Consider the following 24,626-nt stretch of genomic DNA (forward strand, 5'->3'; position numbering starts at 1 on the left):
CAGACAAGGAATAATGCACAGAGACACTGTGTAGGTCTCAATGCTTGGCATATGCAGTGAAGCAGCAGTAAAAGCTTGTTAATTTGACCCCTGTTAATGTGGAAATCCAGATAACTCGAACTGCAGTGCCGTCCTGGCCAGTGCTCATGTAAACCTGTGTCATCAGATGCTTGCTAATTTGGACGCTACAAGCCTCACACCGGTAAATTCAAATGGGCTTCTGAACTCATGTTCAGGTATGACTATCACGGCAAGAGATTCTCAAGATGGCCCAACTCAAACCTAAACTGCACGCTGCAGAGCCGTCTGCACACTTTTAACAAGTGTGCAACGGCAGGCATGACAAATAAAGAATGGCCCCTTCTCCGAGAATAGTTCGACAACTTGGTTTCGGTTTTACTTTTTCTGAGCTTAGTGCTAGCCCTCGACAGCAGCTATAGCCACGTTTACATACATCCACTTTCTAGTGCAGTGCATTCATGTAAATGAGGGCAATGCAATAGGAAAGTGCATCGTATCTGAGTAAGTCGACTTTCACGGTGCATGCGGACGCAATCGGATCGCATTCGGAATTAGCTAACCAAGCTGCAAGATAGCAGAACCAAACACAGGATGTGCAAATAATATCGCATTTAAAAAAATGTTCCACAGAATTGAAAGTATGACATCACAGCAGTCAACGAGGCAGGCATGAAATGCAAAAAAAAAAAGGGGGGAAACCAGTAGCGCCAAAAGCACTGCTTTGCCTTCAGTATGCAACGCCGCGTGCTATCACTATCGTGCCAGAGATTATGTGCTACATGAGACACTAGGAAATGCGATGTGTTACTATTGGATTCATGTAAACGTGGCTTACAGGCTACACATCAGCAAGCTAACCGAGTCTGGCTGAAAGTTCCCCTCACTTCCACCCACGCAGCTCGTCCACTCTTCAACTGTCCAAAAATGCACGCTCATCCCGTGCCATTTGCTGTTTTTGCAGCAAGACCACCTCAGATACAATGGGGGGCTCCACTGCTACCACATTGCTCTGCAGAGGATGCCGGGAAGGCCCCTAGCATTTTGCAAGAGTTCTCCTTTGAAGCTCCCAATAGTATGCACCCAATCAAGCCTTGATGGAAATGTGAAAAACAGTCACTATCGCACTGTTCTCATCCCAAAAGCAGACAACATTGCTCAGTCTTTCACCAAACAAATTTACCATGATACAAGCAGTTCTTGTCAGTTTACTGTGACGCAAGCTGTCCTCGTCAGTTTTTTCGGGGTCATACAATAATTGAAACTTCCAGATTATCTAAAAATTTTTTTAGGTCCCTTGAAGTTAGATTTAACAAGCTTTTACTGCATATCACAGCACTGTTACCATGGTCTCTAGGTTTTTGCAATGGCACGTGGCAATTATTGAAAATAGCGCTCCTCTCTTTCCCGTTACTTACACTTTGGCCCTAGACGTGCACAACAGCTACAACTGTAAAATAGAAGCGCATTAATCTGAGCTCTGTAAACTCGGAAAGCCGGTTAATTTGAACTGCCAGCTCAGTCTTGGCCAATGCACACGCAAGTCTATGGCATTGTAAGCTCATCAATTCAGGCGCTATAGGTCTCTCAATGTTAATCCGAAGGGGCTCCTGAAGGGAGGCTGTGTCTAGGTATGACCGGCACAATATGAGATTGGTGACACTGCCCTACTGAAAACCTGAATTTCATGCAGCAGAGTCACTCATGGACCACACACCTTCGACAATGACTTCTCGCCACTGTCAACCCTTGTCCAGTCTTTCACGAAATAAAAAAATAGTTTTTTTTTTTTTTCAGGGTAATTCAATAATTCTAACGCTCTTTCCAGTCCCTTGAAGTTCACATTAACGCGCTTTTGCTGTACTTTGCTCAAGATGAGCACTCATGTTGCTCATAAAAATATGTATTTGGGGTAAGACAACAATTACATCAGCATAAGTACAAGCTCACCTAGAAAAGCGCTGAAAAATTTTTATCTTTTCACATTCTAAAAAGGGCTTTCTAAATGAGCTTAACAAGATACATCTGGTGTCATCACAAGAGACTGGACTTTTAGGCATTGAAAATGTGCATTTTAGTTGCCACAGGCAAACACATAAAACTGCATTTTAGGAATCTTCAACCTGCAGGGTTCAAATCACCTAAGAGCAGCTTGGTGTCTACACCTAGTTTTATCAGTGCGGGACACCAGAGGGTCCATTTAAAAAAAAAAAAACACCTTTCTGATAAGCACAGAGAGGTTTAAACGTTCTTAACGGGTTTTGGCTTTCAGTCTTTCCAGGTGTCCTGCCCCACTCTCTGGTACCTCTGATTCGCCATTAGTGGACACTAAAATGCCAACAAATTTATCTGTCCATGCCCAGAAAACATTCCTGGAGTTCCTGATTGGTAATCTACTATACTCCATTTCATAAATAGCAGGCAATGCTGCAGAGGCTGCAGAAGTAGTACATCCGAAAAACCATATTACTCAGCCACGTATCATTTGTTCTTCTCTAAACCTCGATGAGCGTTTGGATGAAAACAAAGAACGGTTTAAAACGAAGTGGGAGCATTGAAAATCATAGTCAAAGCTGTGAGGTGATTACTGTTCAGGCCCTCTGGCTATAGTTTTCACTGAGTGTAAGCTACTTAAGTACGGATTGAGTAAGAGCGATTCGCCCTACCAGCTGCGTATCATACCACCAAATATAATTCTTACTTCTCTTTTAGTCTCCAAGAGTCGCACGACGAAAACCTGACAAGAGCTAAACCAAGTCCAGGAGGTGCCAGTCAGGGCACTTAAGGGGAGACAAGTCTCTTGAAATGGTAAAAAAAAAAGCAAAAATTTTGATTTTTCAAAAATGGCATATTCGGGTTCAATGTACTCTAAAGTACCTGCCTACAGTTTCAAGGTCTAATTCGACCTACAACAAGTACTAAAAAATGATATATCTGATGCCTCCGAAGCATCGAAATGCCGCAGAACTTCCTGCCCATCGCTTCCTGCAACTTCGTCCCCAATGGCCACCATCTTGGTCTTGTTCATAAGCTGGCACTCTTCCCTAAATCCCATTATTAACTCACTACTGCAAAATCCTTGGAATACCCACATTTCGCAGTTTTCTGAGGCATCTACAATGACCTCCTAATGGCTGGCACACATACTTCAAATGAGCTTTTCTCAACTTTGTGTTTTTGCCAACTTGACTAGCCGTATGGAAGTTTTTGCTATGTTTTTAGGCGCAATTTCAATTAATCTTACACCACTGAATTCAGAAAGAACTAAGCGATGGTGCTACGCTATTTTTTCATGGCTGAGTCAAACTTTTTAAATTTTGTGAGCAATAATATCACCAATTATATTTCATAGTTACAGTGCTTTGAAGTAACTCAAAATTTTGATATGATGATGTAACTAAATAACAATATAAATAGCATAGCTCCACATGGCAGGTCTTTGGCTGCAGTTCCGTTTCAATTGGAACCAAAAATTAGGCTTCAGTTATTTTCCCATAATATGGGAACTAATTTAGATATGCTGAAACTAATTATATTTCTGAAAACAGGAGAAGAAATACATAATCAGACCTAATTTCATTATGATCCCTCTAATAATCAAAATTTTTATTTTAAGAATAGCATCTTCCCTCAGGGTTTGTTGCAACGAAATATGCTTGTGTGCACTTTGGTTGTCTGGCGAACTACTTTTTGGGCAGGGACTCAGCGTGCGTGAACAGGCACACTAGCTTTGGCAGTGTTGACTGCTATGTATGAAACAGAGTATACATAGTCAGCTTGATTTCATGTCTGTCTCTGGTGTCCTTTTCAAGCACCTTCATGAGTCCTTTGAGTGGCGTATGCATGGCACTTCCTGCTCATCACAAACAGCAAGCAAACACCCCATTAACTCCCCAAGTGCCCAAATTTACAGCAAATAGCAACATCAGCATCAGATAAGAAAGACGTAACTTCCACAACGTTTTTGATCAGACAAGTGCATATATAAGTACTACCAAGATCAAAAAAAAAAATCTGCGCTGCCGATCCCCCTCCAAGCGCATGCACGCACACACAGAAAAATGGAATTTTTAGCATCACTAAAGACTAAAAATGGAAGCAAGCACTGTACACCACCAACACCATGCTAACCTCTCCCTAAGGAGTCGTAAGTCAGGTGCGAGTTGCTCGCCAGGAGAGAAACAAAGGCTTGACGGGTGAGTCCAAAATCAGAGGGATTTATCACTTTCCCCGTTTTCCCTTGGTATGCCTCCAGCAGCTCATCCACAGTTATGCCACGTGAGTTACTTGACCTGCAGTGAAGAACAAAAGTGGCAAGACACTTAATATCAGCCCTGCATTTCATATACGCAAAAGCTACTTGCTAAAATTTCCTAGTACTGCCTGTATAAACATGACTCTAACTTCCCTTTAAAGCTACCTTGTCTGTTTTAAAGTATGCAAAATTTGAAAAACCATAGCAGCTGGGTGATTACAGTATTCGTACTTGGAAAAGATATCCTTTATAGCCATTACATGACAAAAGTCAGTGGATATATATCTTTTGATGCAGTCATCAGTGTACTTACAAAAAATACATTATATACATCGACTCTGTATGTGGAGGCGCTTACTTGCAAGAAAGTGTAGTATGCATATGCAAGAAAACATCGGCTGCACACGTAGAGGCATCACCGTTAAGCTGCATAATCACCACTGTTGTCTGACCACACACTACTGATATGACTGCACTGTGACCCTGTAATATGCGGTCTGTTCACTACATCTGTTAAGAACCTCCAGAGAAGCATGTCGTATTACTGTTATATTCATTTTAAGCCACATGGAGTTGGCTCTCAATCCCATGAAGTGATAAGTGATGGCCCCAACAAGACAGCACATGTAAAATTGGGGCGCATCACCCAGCTGTTGAAATCACATCAATAATAATGGCTTTTCAATATGTAATCAAACTATGCCAACATGACACCAACGTCAGCAGGCTCTGCCTCACACCAGTCTGTCAAACAACAACCGATGACACCAGCATAAACGACAACTTAGCATTGTTGCAGTGTAAGCTTGGGTCAGTGACGCTGAAAAATCCTGCCAGCGGAGTGTTGCACAACCAGTAGTGGCAGATCCGAGTTCCGAGCAAATATTTCACTGACGTGAGAATTCGGCCTGAATAGCTGTGCTTCTATCCTATTTGAGATGAAAATGAGCCAAAAAACCATCTATATATTTTACGCTTTCGATGTGGCACTCACCAGTGGTAAACACAAGCCACATCAAGCAGGCCCCCTTCTGTAATGGATAGGCCTAATAAATCGGCAGCGTTAGTGCATGTAGGCTATTAAAGAGGAGCAACCTCCAATTTTAACGAATGCAAATACAGTCAATTTTTAAGGAAAAAACTGCACAAACAAGGATGCAGGATGATGATGAGAATGAATTTTAATGGCGCAAGGGCATCTGCGGCCAAAGAGCACCATGGCACAAGGTATTTTCGTTTGCTCCAGGTGGGGTCAAAGACCCATTTCCCAAGCGTTTCACCCTGAATAAGCTGAGCGCCAGGCCAGGCGAAGCTTGTACCCATTGTATCACCGGTGGGTACCAAGAGGCACTGGGGATCGAACCCCACACCTGCCGCATGCCAGGTGGATGCTCAAACCACTGCGGTCAGGATGCAGGATGAAGAATGAGAAGTACAGAAACACAGGTACTGTATTGTGTACTTATTCTTTGCCCTTCGAGCTGTGTGCTTTCCTTCAAAATGAACGTCACCCAACCAGCCCAACTTGCTATCATACAGCAGCAAATAAAGTAAAGCCCGGACTTATCGGACTCCCTGGAGATTGCAAGGAAGTTTGATACATCAATAATTCTACACATAAGACATGGCAACAGCTAAGCTCATCTGTAACATAGAAGCAAGAATGCAGTGCACCCACAATAGCGGCGTGCTTCCTGCCGAGACGACAGCGCACCGCTCTCTAGGTGTTGCTTGCTTCGCATCACAGCCACTGCAATGGTGCTTTGGAATTGGCCACCACCTATCATAAAACATCTATTCTTGTTACCAGTATACTGGTAACAGGGCCGCTGCTAGCCCTCGGTGAGCTGGGAGGCTTCATTGCATGCCAAGCAGTGTACCGAATGACGGGTTTGCCACATGACAGTGGTGTTGCGTGGAGAAAAGTGCAATACCAGAGGCTACCCTCAAACACACTCTGTGTTCACCTTGTGGCATTTTACAGCGCTAGCACTGTTAGCAAGTGGCCAAAGCTGCGCAGCAGACCCTGGTCCACACGCAAAACGTGATCGCAGGCGCTAAGTTAAGACAAGTGCCACCTGTAGGCGTTTTACATTTTGCATAAACTCATGCTGAACCCCCTCCCAACCCAAAAGTCCAAGAAATACATGGTTCAAATTGGACTGCCCCCTCCGAAAGTGACCCATAAATCTGCCCCTGTATTGGTAGGATGGTAGGTGTGAACCTGCCAGCAGACATACAACTTTCTTTTGAGCAAATCATACACTGCACTTTGAACTCAAATGGGCTTCTTGAAAACAGAAGTACGACCTCTCCTCATCATAAAATTAATGCCAAAATTTGCAGTCATTCCAAAGCAATGGTACTATACAATCGGTGTAGTTGTACTGAATTTAGCAGTTTAGGATGTGGATTTTTTTGGACGCATGGACTGAGTATAAAGCCAAAAACCTAGGCTACGAAGTCATGCTTTCGAGCCAATGCCAGCAATTAACATACTGGCAACAATGCCAACACAGCCGGTGAAGCTCACTGCACCTTGTCAAACAGGCACAGGACAGTTTGACATGTGATTAGTACTCTTCATTTTTGATGATATGAATTCGGGGTGACATTTTTTGTTGCCAAATGAAGTTTTAGTATCATTAAAATTTTCCAGTATTTTGTGGGCGAGGCCTTGCAAGTTTTACAAATTGGCCTCTGCCAAGGGCTTCAGCATGAATTGGAAGTCTGTGCAGCCAGAACATCACGCACTTTCGGGGCAAGCGATCAACAGTAACCACATCAAAAAACTGAATAAGAAACAGAGGCATCACTATGCACAATCTTTGTGCCATAACAACAACCGAACTGCAGCAGTTTCAGCACTGACGAGTCCTGTATAGTATTCTATTCGAGACACTACACATTAAAACTTGATGCACACCTATCTCAGGCAAACTTTTACAATCCCATGTTGAAGTGCAATGTCCCTTCACCCCGAAGAGCACTCCAAGCAACCAGATGCCCCCCATACCCACTGACCTGATGATTGACTCAAAGGCAACCAACATCCTGGTGTCAAATTCCTTGTGAAGGCTGGTATGCGGACAAACCATGAAGTCCCCTTCGGGGCAAGGCCGGGTAATGTATAGTATGTCCGTACACTTCTCCACCAGCTGTAGCATGTTGATGAAGCCATGGTCACTCGGCTGCAGCTCGCGGCCTATTACCTCCTGCACCATGATGAAAGGCACTTTTCATTAGGCTCTAACAAAGCAGAATTTAGCTACAGTGCACTGACGTGCAGTGTAAGCACGCATTCCAAATAAAGCCACTTAAGACAAAGGGTGCCAAGCGCAATTACTCCTTACCTGGTACGTTGATGCTAAGTCAGACAGCCATATGCCGCCAGGATGCTTTGACACAACCTGAAAAACAAAGGAGAAAACATGAAGTGCTTATAGTTGGCTTGACTTTAAACACAACCTCACAACAAGTGGACAAGGCAAGAGAGCACAATCAAATGTTTCAAAAAGAAAAAGAATGAAATGGTGAGCCAGTACTCAAGATGCAGTGCATAATATGAAACCATTTCAGATAAATCAAATGCAGGAGCAAAAGCTACACTACATATGAGGTGGTGTTTCTGAACACTCAGCGATTTTAGAGGATACAGCTAGTGTACACCTGAAGAACGCATTAGAAAGCATCTGTTCATGACTGCATAGCAAAAACAGGACCTGTGGTATAGGTAACCTCAAATGTTCTGGGGCACAGCTGGCACATAGGTACAGGAAAATGTCATTAGGAAAACAGAGGGGGAAAAGGGAGGCTAACAAGGCCTAATGCCCAGTTCGTTACATAGGGATGGGGATAAAGGAAATGAAGGAGAAGACAAAGTGAAGGAAAGTTCAGCCCGTCATTTCCATCGGGTGTGACCATGGTCATGGGCCAATGAAAACAAAAAAAAAATGCACAGTTCACCCACAGGGGCCACTGATGCCTCAAATTATACACAGTCAGCGTTCTGCATGTTAAAAAAAAAATAGCCTAGCAAATTCTGGGCAGTTGTACCAAGCCACTGGCTTTCCACCATAAAGCAACAAATAGCATGTGGCTGTGGGGTCTCCCTCTTATGCTGCTGGTGTGCAAAGCCTCAATATCCCCATCAGGCACAAATTGTTATTGAAGGAGCATGCCAAGATTGCACAGAAAAAATTTATCCTCCTGGATGCTTGAATGCTTCTTTATTCTTTATTGGTTCATGGGGGTTTAGCATCCCAAAGCAATTCAGGCTATGAGGGATGCCGTAGTGAAAGGCTCCAGAAATTTCAGCCAGCTGGGGTTCTTTAATGTGCACTAACATCACACAGTACACGGGCCTCTGGAATTTCGCCTCCATCGAAATTCTTTCAGAGTTTATTCCACAGCACCCGAAAACATTACAGCAGGGGGTTATAAAAAAAATACACCTTCGTAATGTAAAAGCTTTTAGCGCAAAACGACTAAGAAAGGACGGGGATAGAACACAGACACAAAAGAGCGCTCCCCGTCCTTTCTTACTCGTTTTGCGCTAAAAGCTTTTAGATTACTAAGATGAACCAACTCGCCCAGCAGAACGCGTTACTGAAATACACCTTCATTCACACAGCACGCTTCTGTTTCAAGCGATATTTGCGGATTTTAAGACAGTGGTCTATGCACCTGGAGACAGTGTGGCTCTTTGAGATAGAGGCCATTGTTAATGCTGGTTTTAATGTTGTAAATTATATGGAACAGTTTAAGTTATGGAACAGATTAAGTTTAAGTCTTAATTTTCTTCTGCGGGAGGCAAGAGTTTCCAGTTTAGTTGGTCTTTCATGGCACTTGCGCAATCTTTCCTTCTGAATCATCCCAAGACGAATCTGGCTGCATGGTTTTGAATATTTTCGATGTGTGCGATGAGTGTCCTATTCAAAGAGTCCCAAACCACACATCCATATTCCAAAATAGGTGTAATGCAGCTCAGATAGGCAGTACTTTTCAAATTGACATGCGAACATATCAAATTCCTTTGAATAAAACTCAGTGCCCTGCTAGCTCTACGCACCAAGTCGTCAACATGTGCACTCCATGAAAATCAGATAACAGTGTTACACTTAAATGCTTATATGCAGCTTCTTTACACATTAAATCCTTATTAACCATATACTGGGAATCAATAGGTTTTTTTTGTTTTTGGTAAAACAGACATCAACGCACTTTTTAACATTCAAATTCATCTTCTAAGTGGAACACCAAGTCTGAATTCGTGTTAAATGTGTTTGCAAGCATAAAACATCATGGGCAGTGCCAGCTGTCGGCAAATAACTGCACACAGGGTGCAATTTCTTTCAGAGATATCATTTACATATACCAAGAACAGCCGCCGCGATGGCTCAGTGGTTATGGCACCCGGCTGCTGACCCGAAAAACGCAAGTTCGATACCAACTGCGGCGGACAAATTTCGATGGAGGCGAAATACGAGAGGCCTGTGTACTGTGTGATGTCAGTGCACGTTAAAGAACCCCAAGAACCCCAGGTGGTCAAAATTTCCGGAGCCCTTCACTACAGCGTCCCTCAAAGCCTGAGTAAACTTTTGACGCGAAAGCTGCACTGGGATTTCAAAAGTTGTGCTTTAGATTTTCAAGTCGGGAACTATTTATTATTATTATATTTGGCATATTTTCGCATATTTTGCAGGACTCCTCGTTTATACATGTGCTCCCTGTTGCGATTAAAATTTCGGTAGAATTACTCGCAATACATGACCGGTGACAGCTGCTGCTGCGCAGTACAATGGAACGAAGGACAGCGTCATGACCGTTGCTCTCTTAACACAATATCCAGTAATGATAACTGAACAAAATTTGGCCTGTGTTAGGCCTTTAATTTTATAGTTTAAAACAATATAATGCAACACTTTTAGTGCGAAAGCACTATTCCGATGGGTAAACCCCGAGCAAGACCTTGCGATGTTTGTGGGTGCCGACGGTGCCACAATGCTACATCGTTTAACACTCCTAGCACCACTGCTTGGCCGATACTCCCACCCATACCGCGTCATCAGCGCGCTCAGCCATCCCCGCTAGCAACACGCGAGAGCCATCAGCGTCGGAATCATGCAAGCAACTGAGAGGCGGCAATGGTCGCATGCTGCTCGTGCAGTGTCTTCCAACAGGAAAGTTGGCAGACAATTATTAAAAAAATAATCAGGCTCAACAAATTTTTATTTTACTTTCTACAGGGATCCAAACTAGCAATTTTGTGTACAGCATTGCTTGTAAAACTGCTAGACCTCTAGCATCGACACAGTTGCCCATCGCATATAAAAATTTTACTGAAAATAAAAAAATGTGTGTGTGTGCGTGCGTATTCATTTTGTAACCAATTTTCATCATTTACATTCACTTCGCAACCCAAAATTTTATAATTTGAAAACCTGAAGTATTTTTTTCCAAATCCTGCACCATGTAGCACGGTCGACCTTGATTACCGTTCTCATCTAAGCACCGTTCTTACCTATAATATATATATATATATATATAAATCCAGCACCATGTACCACGGTCGACCTTATGATGCAATTTGGCTCAACTGGCTGCAATAAATATGGCACAGGCATATAGACAGCAAAAGGATGACACTGCTCACCTTCTTAATATCCCTCTCGAGCATGGGATTGAGGCCACTCTTACTAGTTTGGACGTTCTTTGTGCCCTTAGGCAAAGTGGTCTTGTTATAAGAGCGCTTAGGCAGAGTACGACTGCTAGGAGCAAGGTGGATGACTGGTGATGGTGGCGGCTGCAGTTGAGTGCGCATGTCTTGCACATAAGTCTGGACACCTTTAGAGTTCTCATGCAGAGTACGCCTGCTGGTGGTCATGGCCATGACTGGTGAGGGCTGCAGATGAGTGCGACTGCCATGAACAGAAGTTTCCGCCATAATTTCTGCATCCCAGTCATCCTTTTGAACAGATGTTCCTGCACCTGCTCCAGCATGCCGGTCAGTCTGCTCCTCCACATGCCACTCGGGTGAAGCAGCCAACCTGCAAGCAATGAGGCACACTTCATGTAGCAAACCTCTGGCTGTGAAACCTTTCAATCAAAACTTGCTCACGTGGTAGACTCTTCAGACTTGACAAGAGTTTGTGCTCGGCTCACGTTCATACTACTACAGGCTATCACTAGTGGCGTATGACAAGAATACAGTACATCAAGCTTTGTTTTGTATGTTTCGCAGCAACCACTGCACCACTTCGGCACTTTTATGAAGTGGAACCAGTTTCTCATGCAGAGGAACCCTGAGCAGTAACTATAATCAACACCAGTCAATCCAAGTTCAAGGCAAGCCATATGTGTGGCGCTAGCCCTGGCCATTCTATTCCAGCTAATTTTCTGAGCTCATCACTCCAACTTATTCATGCTGCCGCGGTGGCTCAGTGGTTATGGCACTCAGCTGCTGACCCGAAAGACGCGGGGTTTCATCCCGGCCACGGCTGTAGGATTTCGATGGAGACGAAATTCTAGAGGCGCGTGTACTGTGCGATGTCAGTGCACGTTAAAGAACCCCAGGCCGTCGAAATTTCCGGAGCCCTTCACTACGGTGTCCCTCACAGAATGAGTCGCTTTGGGACATCAAACCCCCATAAACCATCATTATATGCCGTGCTCAGTTAGGGTTCCTGCCCTTTGGTATCCTCCCTCTCCGGCACACTTAATTGACCATTCATTTCTATTCTTTAATCCCAGCCAGAACATTATCCACTAGTGTATCTTCTCTAATCTTTCTGCAGCAATGCTGTTACTTTCCTTTTCATTGCCTTCTGCACTACTCTCATTCTGGTTTCAAGCCTTTTCATTAGCCTCGAAGGAAGTTTCAGCCCCACGGTGAGTAATGACTACATACATTCGTTATATACTTTTTTTTTTAAGGTTGCAAGCCGCCATTCACCATTTGCGAGTGGCTGTCTAATGCACTCCAACTTATTTTCATTTTATTACCCTCAAGAGTACGAAAGCAATAGAGAGGGGAGTATATAATATATACTGAGAATAAACAAAACACAAGAAAACTTAAATCAAACAAAGGCGATGCAGTACACCAAACACAAGTGCCAAACAAAAAACCAAAAGCATGTAAAAGTGCGAGAAACTGAAAACGAGTATAGGTGGTATGCACTGGCGCACAGCCGTGCTGCAGCGCTGCGGTGCAACACCGCCGGCCACCATGATTAAGGCGCACGCAGCAGACGAACTCTTGCTTCGCAAGAGTTTTCTTCACATGTCACACTGCAGCTTGGAATCTGCATGCAGGATGCAACAACTGCACGAAACTATGTAGCAAACCAATGCCATTTTGATTGGGCAGCTGTGCTTGTTAGCGCTGCCCGAGCAGGCCGAGAAAACAGGCGCAGCGACTAAAGTTGGTCACGGGTTCGGTTTGGTTTATGTGGGTTTAACGTCCCAAAGCCGCTCAGGCTATGAGAGACGCCGTAGTGAAGGGCTCCGGAAATTTCGACCGCCTGGGGTTCTTTGATGTGCACTGACATCGCACAGGAGCCTCTTGAATTTCGCCTCTATAGAAATTAGACCACCGTGGATGGGATCGAACCCGCGTCTTTCGGGTCAGCAGCCGAGCACCATAACCTGGTGACGGGTTTGGTTCCCCTCGATTCTGGGACCAGTGACCAATGACGGCAGCGCTTCCACAAAACCAGAGAGCACATTTAGTTAAGGCACATCTGTGGGAAAGTGATCAGTGATCTCTCACTATGGCGTTGCAGTGCATGAGCACACTGGGTAAATCTATGACAAAAAGCACCGATTATGTCTTCTGTGGGAGTCATCTGCTCACAACGCATATACATGACCAGACTTGGGAAGCCTTGATACCACTCTGGAGCAGTCATTCTTTAACACAAAGGTGGTCGTAGATTGTTCCAGAGGTCCCAAACAGCAGTAACACCCCAATTTGAAACATACTAAAGTTTTGTACATAGTTGATTTAAAAGGAACAGGTGCCTTAAAAATATTGCAGTGCAGGTAACCAAGCATGTGGTAACTGTTGTTAATGATGCAATCAATACATTGCTTCCAGCTAAGACCATTAGTTATATGCACCCTTAAGTATCTAAGAAATAAACAATCCACAGGAATCCTATTCAATATAGTAGCCGACCCATTTTTCATGGGTCAACTGGACCTGTGCGATATTTCGGACTTGACTAAGAAACTATCATGCACCTCATAGAAACATGTGCACATTCATGACAAATATTTTGGGCTGTATGGGGTCCTAAAGTATTCTTTTTTACTAACATAGGTGCAAGCAAACATCACTGTCATGAGCAACAGAGACTTTCCTGCTCTCACTGCCACCTTGGATTTGAAGAATGGATTCACTGCTAAGGGCAGATGTTAACCCTTTACTGCCCAAATTATGAATGAGTTATGATGAAAAAACGAAATTATGAAGAAAAAACATTTACTTCCACATTATGCTAGCTAAGGTACCCATATTCAAAAGCTAATATCAAAATTTTGTTAGCGCTACTAAAATTTAGAAATCGGCACATTGTCAATTTGCAATTATTAGCATTTGCTCCATTTTTGTTCAGCTGGTTTGAGTTGTGTGCAAGATTAAAGGGGTCGTGAAATGTTTCCCAAAAATTTTTAACGACGTGTGTATTTGGAATTCTGACCCTTCTTTCTATGTATACCTTGGTTCGTTTCATCGTCTGGATTGATTGAATAGCGAAAAAAACTAAATTTTGGTTTCCCAACGCGCGTCCCCCTCAACTCACAGCAAACATCATCTTAAGAAGCCAATCAGAGGCTTCTGTCGTCAACACAACATGGCGGCTTAGCGAGGCCTGTTGAGCCATAGTTCACCGAGGTCACAGCATGCATACTGACTCGAATGTGGCACCGTCGTCTGCTCCAACGTTAGTCTGCTCAGAATGGAGTCTGCTGTCAAGCTGACACAAAAGCGAGAACTTGGCCGGCGTGCCGCACCAGTCGCCGCTTGCGAACTGCCGCCTACTGCAAGCAGGGACACGGAGCGGCAAGCATCTTTGCGCCGCTAGACTCATGCCCGGCCCACATCCGGTGTAACACTTTGCCACCACACACCAGCGCCTGCGCGCTGCTTGGCTACTGAAGTTCGCACCAGGAAAGACAAAATAGCGATGTTATCAGAAAGACTGCTGGCTATACTCGGGCGGCGACAAAGCATGCCTGCCCACGTAGCACGCCTTCGGCAACGGCGCTAGACGCGGGCGCGCCAGGCGACGAATTGCACTGCTCTCGGGCTGCCCTGGTCATCGCTAAGCCTGTTTCGCATCGAAGCCGCGTTGGACAGTGCTTCGGAAGTAGCCTGGGTTATAATAAAATGCCTGCTTTTGGCATCGCTTTACTGTCAACAGCATCGTCTCACAACAAAAAATATGGTCATTTTTGCGGTGCGCTCGGCAGTGGAGCTAGCGGACGCCAAGCGCACAAGCCGGACCGCAACGGCCAGGCAGCGGCAGCTGAGCGGCGGTTGTGGCAAGAAATTTGCTCGTATTACAGTTGCTGCTTCTAGCAACTCGGCATTGTTCAACGATCCTCAAAAATGATCTATTTTCCACACTTCTTGCTCCCACAGTTTATTAATTACATGAAGAAAAATCTTTAGCTCATTTTTATGACGCCAGCAGACGGGATCCAGGCTTGCCGGCCGGCCTGCAGGCTCGATGTATTTCACATTCGCACCGGAAAAGACAAAACAGCCATGCTATCAGAAAGGCTGCCTGTTATATTCGAGCAGTGGCAGCATGCCGAGCTTTCGGCAACGCCGCCGCCTGCGGGCGCGCCGGGCGATGAACTGCGAGGCTTGCCGGCGGCCCTGGTCGTCGCTAAGCCTACCTGGTTTCGCAGCTGAGGGAGCTTCGGAACTGGTCATCATTGTAAAATGTACTACTCTCGTCACCCCTTTAACTGTGAACCTGTCCCATAATAAAATAAAGATATGCTCGATTTCCGCGACGCCTTCAACAGCGGAGCTAGCAATTGCCAGCTATGCGAGCGCCGACCAGGCAGCAAATAAAGCGGTCATGGGATGAAATTTGCTTGTATCGGCGAATTAAATACTTCCAGCAACTTGGCATCAGCCAACGATCCTCAAAAATGATTCATTTTTGGCATTCATCTATCCAAGGGCTTGTTATGAACATGAACAAATAATACTAGCGTGTTTTTCTGACGCCGGCAGCCGGCATCCAGGTTGACAGGCCGGCCCCGGGATACGCACCCCCCACGTCATTATGACGCTGGCGCTCTGCGCGCTCGCATTCTGCCCCTTGTCAGTGCGACGCGCCACGTGCGGCCTGTCATTGACATCGGTTGGGCGCAGGCGGCGAGCTGCTGTCAGTCGTTGTTACGCCATTCGCAACGGCATGTCGCGCGCCCGGCAAGTAGCAGTCATGCCGAGAGCCCGCGACACCTCTGCCTGCGGGAGCCCCGACCGTGAACCTCCGAACCCGGTCGTGGACTTGAGTCTTCATCTCTATCGCAAGGGGTGGGTTGACTCGCAGCCCCATCTGCAAATTATGCCTAACCCTCTTCACGCTTCTGGAATATATTTTTCTGCAGCAAAGAACAGAAGCGCGGAGCCGATGCGCGCCACGATAGCTGACTCGTTCGTATCGAGTTCATGTAAACAGAGAGTTGTTGGAATGGGCTGACCTTGCTCAGCTCGATTCTCTGACTCAAACCACCGCTGTCAAGGAACACCACCTAGATAGGTTCACGTAAGCAAGGCTATATCGAGCCGCTGATATTGAAGCCAAGGAGGATGGAGAAGAAGAACGGAAACAGAAACTGGTCTCAGGTCAGTGACTGATGTATGACCACGCGCAGCAGCTTAACGGAGTGCAATTACACATGCAAATAATTGGAAAACCTTGTTTCACTTTCTGAATTTTTCATAAAGCTATTATTTTAGGGCAAACGAAAGTTGAAGATATCTCTGCGTGTGCCAGCCGATGGCGCCGCATGGTCGTTTCATGAGCACAAAAAGGCAGCGATTTCGAACGGGCTTTATTAAATGCAGACTCAATATTGAGTCGAAATATATTGGAATGAGCATGTCTAATGTTTATGGAAGCAGTAAATATTAAAACCGGGCATCTTCATTTTCTTTTCACAATCCCTTTAAATCTGAAGCCACAAGTAAACTACAGGTCAATAGACAGTACACATTTTTTTCCGGCAAATGGCTTTTTTTTTCCCCGGAATATTTTGGGGAATAATGCTAGAAAATTTTTGGACGCTGGCCAGAAGTCACGCATTAGTGCCCCCGTTCTCTTCATACAGCTTGCTTACAGTAGATGCAAACAATCTGACCGGAAAGCCATGGCCATGCAAACGCTATGTCGAGATTTAGCAACACGGGACAGTGAAGGGTTAACGAAGTAAACGAAATGTTTAGTAGATCACTTTTGCATTGCGCCCAATGGGAAATTAAACAGTCACCAAGTCGTTTAGCTTATTACGGAGTTCAGCTCCCCAAGGTGAATGTGTGCCTCGTTTGTAGTACCTCAGCTCATAAGCACCGAACAGCAGCCAGCCAAAAATTATGTACGTATACATCACAATTCAAACATAAAAGAAACTCTCACCTGTACGGGTATGCAGTTCCTCTGAACGGCATAACGTCTACAGGCCGGGTGTTGGAGCTCGACTGCCTCCCTGCAGAAAATGCCATACAAGAGAAAGGGACAGGCTAAGCATAGTATCCGCATATTCTGGTAAGTCTTGCTCTGTGGTGGTAGAAACCAGAGTAATACTTGGCAGTTTTGTAAGCCATTTAATTCTTTAACTGGCTAAGAAAATGGGACCAGATCCAACGTGTGACACGCTGTGTGCAAACTTGGTAACTCAGCCGGTAAGTGGGCTGTGTACCCTGGAGTGAACATATTTCAATTAACGAACAGAAACAAGTGCACGACAGAGAATTATTTCTGCTTGATCAGGTGCCCAAAATATTTTCTCTTGCAATCAGTCACCGTGTCTTGCACAGTTTACCCTACTTTTTTTCCCATCTTTTAAAATATTTCAAAAAGGCAGACTGCTACTATGCATTGGCAGTACCACTTCTGGCAAAAGACTGCTGCAGTCTACAAATATTACCAGTCTTATTTTAGTGACAGTTTCTTTAAGCCATCTCAGTCACCTTAACTACAGTTTACAACAAGCTATGTTTAACAGTTACTATGTCACGGTGGCAAAAGAAGCTGTCACATCTTTATCAGGGTTCACAAACAACACCTACCAAACAGAAAGAAACATCCAAAGTTGGAAAAGTGTTTTTAAAATACTCAGTGCTTCTCAGCACTACAGCAGGGTGTATGTTCATTTAGCCTAGAGCTTTCGACTGCTCCAAAAAAAAAATATGGTCAATAAAATTTGGTGCCAGATAGAGCAAATAGGCTCAGCCAAAAGCATCAGCAGAGGGGGTGATGGTGCCTTCAGTCTAGAGTGAAGCAAATTTGCTCGAGAGCAGCACAAAGGTAGAAAAATGGAAGTTTCGAGAGGAGGGGAATTCCCAAACGGCAGCTTTCACTAAAGGGCTGCCAAAGCATGCATGTAGGCTTAAAAGCTAGGCAGAGAAAAATAATTGCAGCAAAAAAACTAGCACAGCACCAGCTATGAGCATTACTTAATGATTGCTGCATTGAAAAAAATCTCACAAACCTGCCAAAATTGAACACCAAATGACAGCAATAACATCCTCTAAACAGACACTATATGTCATAATCCATGATGTTTCTGCCTTTCCAACACTTCGAATAAACTGAAAACATGCACTAACACAATATAGGCTGTTTCGCCAAGGACTGTTCAAAACAAATAAAGATTAGATTTTTGAATTAAAACTGTTTTCTTAAAGGCACCTCGAAATGATTTCGATTCGCATACTGCAGTGCTACTGATCTATAGAGGGGGAGCCTTTGTTGGTAATCAAATTTAAAAGCTCTGCATGGAACCTATAATTTAGAAATATTTTTTTAAAAATCGCTGCTCACAGTAGCTTGGTACCGATTAGGGCGACGCACCTCACAGTGCGTCCCCTACACCAATGATGTCACTGGGCAAAAGAGCCAGCCTTCAAGCTCGCCCCGCCTACCCACTGACGTCATCAGGGAAGGGGACGCACAAAGAGGTGTGTTGCCCTAATTGCTTGCGAGCTACTGTGAGCAGCGACTTTTAAAAATTTCTAAATCACAGGGTGCGCGCAGAACTTTCAAATTTGACTCCAATACCCAGAAAGACCCCCTTTACAGATCTCTACTCCTAGAATATTCCTATCAAAAACATTTCAGGGTGTGCTTAAGTGCAGTACTGTCACCAATGGCAGACATCATAAGAGAGTCATGTGAACTAGCAACCCGGTTAACTAAAAACGAATAGTTCTATAATAGTATTACTAATCTAATAATAATAATAGCAACATGAAATATTACATTTAGACACCATGTAGAGGTTTGTAGCCCACCAAAAATCCATCGCGTCATAAAAAAGCGTAGCATGGCCCAAGCAGTTTTTTGCTGCCTACGCCACTACAGAGTTCAGCCTGGCAGTGGGGGGGACAGCAGGGAAGGACCACATACATACATTTGTAGGCACAGCTGCATGAGCTGAGCTCCGTGGTTTACGTTTGGTGCGTGAAAAACTTTTGCGCGATACCACAAGTACTGAAGCACACCCACAAAAAGTCATCATCCCTGTACATTAGTGATAAAAAAAAAAGATGACATGGTTACCGTAATGTAATGTTAAATTTGAGGCGTTCGCGCGAAGATTGTACGGCACAGGTCTATTACATCATCCCTTTCGCATCACACAATGTGGGTAGTGACCAACTGCCACTCTCTTAACATCAACCACAGCTGGCTTCTGCATTTGTTACCCCTCTCTCTACATACCACACCTGTCACACTGCGCTCTCGGCTGCCCCCTGTGGCACCCCACTTTCCACATACTGCACCTGCTCACCACCACCTAGTACACAGCCTGCGCGCAACTTCCTTTCCCGGGCGTCCATCTCACTACCATGCTAGTATAGTGACGCCACATGGGAAGGATCAAGCCTGTGCACGCCTGCCAGCGCATGCCCTGCCAAGAAAGGCAGGCACATGCAGGCCCTCTCATGCACGTGCCTCCTCTTAGTTGCAAGATTACGCGGAGCTACAAGTTCCTGCTACTAAGATCTTGCTATGAGCCACTAATAGCTGTCACTGTAACAAGAGCTGTTGTCGGGCTAGTTGGTGATTGTCTAAATAAGCCATGTGATACTGCGCTAAAACAATGACACATAAGAGAAGAACACAAGCACAGGACGAGGGCAAGGATTGCGTTCCTGTGCTTGTGTTCTTCTCTTTTGTGTCGTCATTTTAGCGCAATACAACATGGCTTATGTAGACTGTCACTGTAAAACTATCCACATCACACTATCACCCAAGTTGCTTACCACACAAATGCTGCAAGCTCCACTGCACTAAATGCTTGGTATTGACACATTAAAAACAGGTGCTGTGCATACCAGAGGCAAGCCTCTACCCACTGGGTGTTGCACCAAGAGGGCACCCCAAGTAACAAGATGGCATGTGAAACGTCATGAGCAAGCTTAGACTGCGGGCTGGGCACTTATTTTTATTTCTTTTTCTTGACCATTCTAGCATATGTGTTGCCTTCCCCAAACCAGATCCTCGCAGCTCACTATTCAAGTCAACAGCTCCCTTATCCACGATTGCAGGCTCTTTACCAGCATAGTGGAGAAGACAAAAATAAATCTACATTTTGGTCACAACACTTCACAACTTCTGCCACTCTTTACTCCTCCTCCATGATTGCCTGGTTTTGCTCTCGCATCACACACATTGTGGACCACTGGAACTTGCACGCTTGGCACAATCACCACCACTACCACCAGTGCCACAGCCAATGCCACTTTGCCATCAGCTGGCATGGACAAGGATAACAACAATGCAAAAGCCAATGCCACAGTCTATGTAAAAACTTAGAGGTGCACTAAAGAGGAATCCGAACACGTCTTTTTACTGCGGGAACTCGATCTGGACGTTCCAAGCTTTCTTAGAAACTTCGAATTATTGTCCAGTGCAGCCGAGTTCCCCAATTTAAACCAGATTAAACGTCCTGGCTACCGCCTTTTTCTGAACTCACCGCTGACAGTAAGAGGAGTCAGCCAACCTTTCAGCCAATCCCATGGCAGCGCGCTGCTCTGCCATCGGCCGAGTGATACGTAGCAATAGACAAAAGCAAAGAGTCAAATTTCCATGGGCCTAATTTGCAGCTGTGTAATCTCTGGCCTCATCTATTTATTCACGAAAACCTTAAAAACAAAATAAAAGCAAAAGCAAAGTCACCACACGACTGCCCGAAAGGCACTTCACGCATTAGTTGACTCCTCCTACCGTCAGCGGTGAGTACAAAAAAAAAAAAAGGCAGGAGCCGGGACGTTTAATCCAATTTAAATTAGGGAAATCCGCCGCCCAGGACAATAATTCAAAGCTTCTAAGCACACTCGGAATGTGTAGATCGAGTTACCATGGCAAAGCGAGGAGTTCAGATTCCTCTTTAATGCACCTTTAAATGTAAATAAAGCCTCTGTAGAAATAAACAGCCCAAAGTGCTTAATTCTAAGCTGCGTAGCAGGGCCCTCTAGCACTTTTGGCGGTCGGAGGATTCAGGACAAGATTTACTCCTGCCTTCGGGAGACTGCCTTCGAGAGAGGGTCACTAAGGATGCATAATGAGCTACGCTGCAGGGCTCAAAGGCAAACCCTTTGGGTTGTATATTTTCGACAAAGGTTGACTCCCAATGCTAAACGAGGCTGCCCCTCACACAGACATTTATCTGGAGTGTAGAGTCGAACACGTGCTTTCCTCAAGGACATCACAACAAAAGCAATCTGAAAGCACAAGGTTTGGACATGTGCTGCTGATGCGTGTCACGCTACGGCCTACCCTGCACTTGCTCCTGGTTTGCACAAGCAAGGCTGATGTGGTGCACTGGCTTAAGCCTAACCTGCTGCCAGTCATGTCCTTAGTTTTCCTCACCCTCAAGTCATTTCCTGTCATTGAAACATTTATCCACTCATTCATTTTACTGCAATAAATAAAGAGAAAAGGCCCCCGCACTGAATTTCATCCACTGAAATTTTCTAGTTTCATTATCAATGGACTCGTAACTAACTAAATGGATGCCAGTCATAACATAGATACCTCTTTGACAACTGCACTTTCATCCACAAGAAATAACTATAGTATTTGTCTGAAGCAGCACAGGCATGCTGCAATTAATGGCTAAGTCAATCTGCCACCCCCTCGTAGCAGACAACAGGAAAATGGCATTAAAACTGTGACAGTTCTAACATCATCCGATACAATACTGAGAACAATGTATTACCATTTGTCCTCCTCGGGAGGAGAACAAGTATCTTACAGCAAAGTATTTACAATGGCTGCAATCTGACAAATTAGGCTCTTGCATTTCGAAAAAAAAAAATAAAAAATTCAATGGCTCCATGTATAGTTCAATGCAAATTTCTTTTAGGATAAATATGATGGGGGTTTGAAATTTGTACAAATAAGAAATTACTAGTCTAAACAAAAGTGCCCAAAGTACATGGTGTTTCACGTTTATCTGTCCAGGTTGTAAAACCAAACTACTGCCTGCCAAACTACTGCCTGCCAAACTACTGTCCTGCCAAACAACTGGACTATTTGAACTCAAGCACTGACCACAAGGTAGCTTATGATAGTCTGCATTTTTTAATAAATAATTTAACCTCGGAACTTGCCTAGATTGCACGTAACCAGTGAACAGCTAAGTTGTCTGCACGCAGAATTTTTATAGAGGCAACCAATACCCTTGCTAGCATGGAGCTAAATACTGGGGCAGGTCTTCAGTACCTCAGACGACGCAGCCTGTCAAATCTGCTGCTCTGCTTTCCTCGATAAAAATTCTGTGCGCAGACAACTGGAGTTATTCACAGATTCCGGACAATCCAGGCGAGTTCCAATATTAAATTACTTGTCAAAGAACAGACTATCATAAGCTAACCTAAGTCTGTGGTTGAGCCCAAATAGTTCAGTAGTTTGCGCAGGATAATTTTTACAACCCAGATAGATAAATAAGGAACACGCGGTAAAAGGTGCACAAGCATGTACACACCGTTAGCAAACCGTGAATGCAACAAGTATAAATAAGGAGGTGGTCGAAAGAGAACGTCTATGTTGAGTACTTCAAAAATATAAACACTTTCAAAAAACACTACAGAGTGCCTGCAGCAGATCATTAAGCTATTATTTGTTCTAGCTTTTCTGCACAATTAGTTGTTTTTGTCTAATGTTTGCTTAAAACTGCTACAAACCTTCATAGTCCCATGAAAACTATTATTGTGCTTGAATATCATGAACGTGCCTAATTACATGACACATAAAAGGACGCCTACAACCTTCCATTACTTTGCTAGGCTAGAATATCGTCAGCACATACAAACTTACTCGGTGGGTTTGGTACTTAAAGGGACAGTGAGGAGAGCTCTATTAAAATTTTTTTTATAGCAAAAACCGATAGTTCGGCATTTCATGGCTTTGTGGCCACTTGGCCGGCAGCAAAAGATGCAGTTATTTCTAAGAAACTTGGATTCGAAGTTGAAAAAGTTTTTCCCGCCGTAGATTCAAACTTGGGACTCCCTTACGACAACACAGGACTAAGTGACATGACGTGAAACATGACGTACACATGACGTAACGCAGGCTCCGTGATTTCTGGCGGCTAGCGGTGAGGCCTAGCAGCAGCCGAAATGAAAGCTACCGTCGGCCGCACGCTGAAGGCACCTATCGGCTATTGCGGCCGTCGCTACCGTCGCTTCGTTAACGTTTGCACCGGCGTTTTGCCAGCGTTACGATGGATCCCGTTCTCAAAGTCGTCAACGAAGTTCTCACAAATAGACACCTTTAGCATACCGTGTACCTTGTTACCGTTAGCGGAGTACCGGGAGTTGACTGGCACAACCGGAAACGTTTCGCCGGACAAGCGTACGAAGATTCAAGGTGCTCTTTACATCACAAACTGCCTAGTACGATCACCGAAAATCGTGCCATCATAGTTTTTCATCGACCGTGGTGATCATCTGATCAACCTTAACAGGCTCCTTCAAAAGTTAACTGGCATTTGGAGAGGCACTTGGAGTTCCTCTGCTGTTTTGCGCTTGTAAATCGAGGCGCATCAAAACCATGCAGGCATGCATAGCACATAGACGCGAAGCGCCATGATATACCGAAACTCATCTGGCAGCCTGTGGCGCCGCTAAGTATTGATTTTCTTCGCTTACAACATTCAGGTTGTCTTTTGTCGGTCTTCCTTGTGTGATAAAAGTGCACTATTGGTTTCAAAACAAAACTTACTTCATTATTCAACCGCGCAACCTTCGTTTGTAATCCTCAGTGATTCGTGGCTTCTCGTGTACCAGTGTTGCTAGAACAACACTGTCTTGTCCTATGACATCATCACGCTTGTACTTGCGAGTTTGGCCTGTGGAGGCGATACCTGTATTTTGGTTCTTGCTCTTTTCTACGTTACAAGAGCTTTGTTGTCAGTATGAGTGGCGTTTTTGTAATCAGGAGCGGATAATTTATCGACACAAGCCAACTTCAATTTCTCCTCAGTGTCCCTTTAAGAGCTCAAAATTAGCAAATAATTAGAACAGCTAAGCACAGCCACATACAGCAAACTAAAGCTATGCAGCTTTCTCAAATCCTAGTAATATATACTGGCCCAGGGCTCAAACGCAAAAACACAGCCTTTCCAAAGCAGTCTCTACCCAAGCTAAGCGGCCCAGGATGGCCATCAGTTGGAAGCTTGGTTTATGGTTTATGGGATTTAACGTCCCAAAGCGACTCAGGTTATGAGGGACGCCGTAGTGAAGGGCTCCGGAAATTTCGACCACCTGGGGTTCTTTAACGTGCACTAACATCGCACAGCACACAGGCGTCTAGAATTTCACCTCCATTGAAATTCGGCCGCCGTGGCCGGGATAGAACCTGCGTCTTTCAGGTGAGCAGCCGAGTGCCATAACCACTGAGCCACCACGGCGGCAGTAGTTGGACGCGCAAGGCTGAATTGATCAACACGAAGTGGGACTTATGTCAAAACACTATACTTAGAGGGATGAGTTTATTCCCTAATTTGATACCTACTTCTCCTTGCACACTAGACTGCAGGAGGTAATGCCATCCAAAGGGCAAAAGTTGATGAATTGGTTGTGCCAACCTGATTACTT

At 44.6% G+C, this 24,626-nt stretch overlaps 1 protein-coding gene across 2 annotated transcripts in view; it reads right to left on the minus strand.

The window, feature by feature from the left end:
* LOC149353615 (uncharacterized) overlaps window positions 1-24,626 on the minus strand; it is a 99,251-nt gene that overhangs the window by 63,389 nt on the left and 11,236 nt on the right. For both annotated transcript variants that reach the window (XM_089582691.1, XM_089582690.1), the window contains 5 exons: window positions 16,936-17,005; window positions 10,929-11,322; window positions 7,627-7,683; window positions 7,298-7,488; window positions 4,150-4,310 (listed from right to left, as the gene is read on the minus strand). In XM_089582691.1, the coding sequence (XP_089438817.1) occupies window positions 4,150-4,310; window positions 7,298-7,488; window positions 7,627-7,683; window positions 10,929-11,322; window positions 16,936-17,005 (873 nt within the window). The remainder of the gene's footprint in view (window positions 1-4,149; window positions 4,311-7,297; window positions 7,489-7,626; window positions 7,684-10,928; window positions 11,323-16,935; window positions 17,006-24,626) is intronic.

This window comes from Amblyomma mixtum, chromosome 3 (genome assembly GCF_055824585.1).
Source record: "Amblyomma mixtum isolate Tamu chromosome 3, ASM5582458v1, whole genome shotgun sequence".
Taxonomy (NCBI): Eukaryota; Metazoa; Arthropoda; class Arachnida; order Ixodida; family Ixodidae; genus Amblyomma; species Amblyomma mixtum.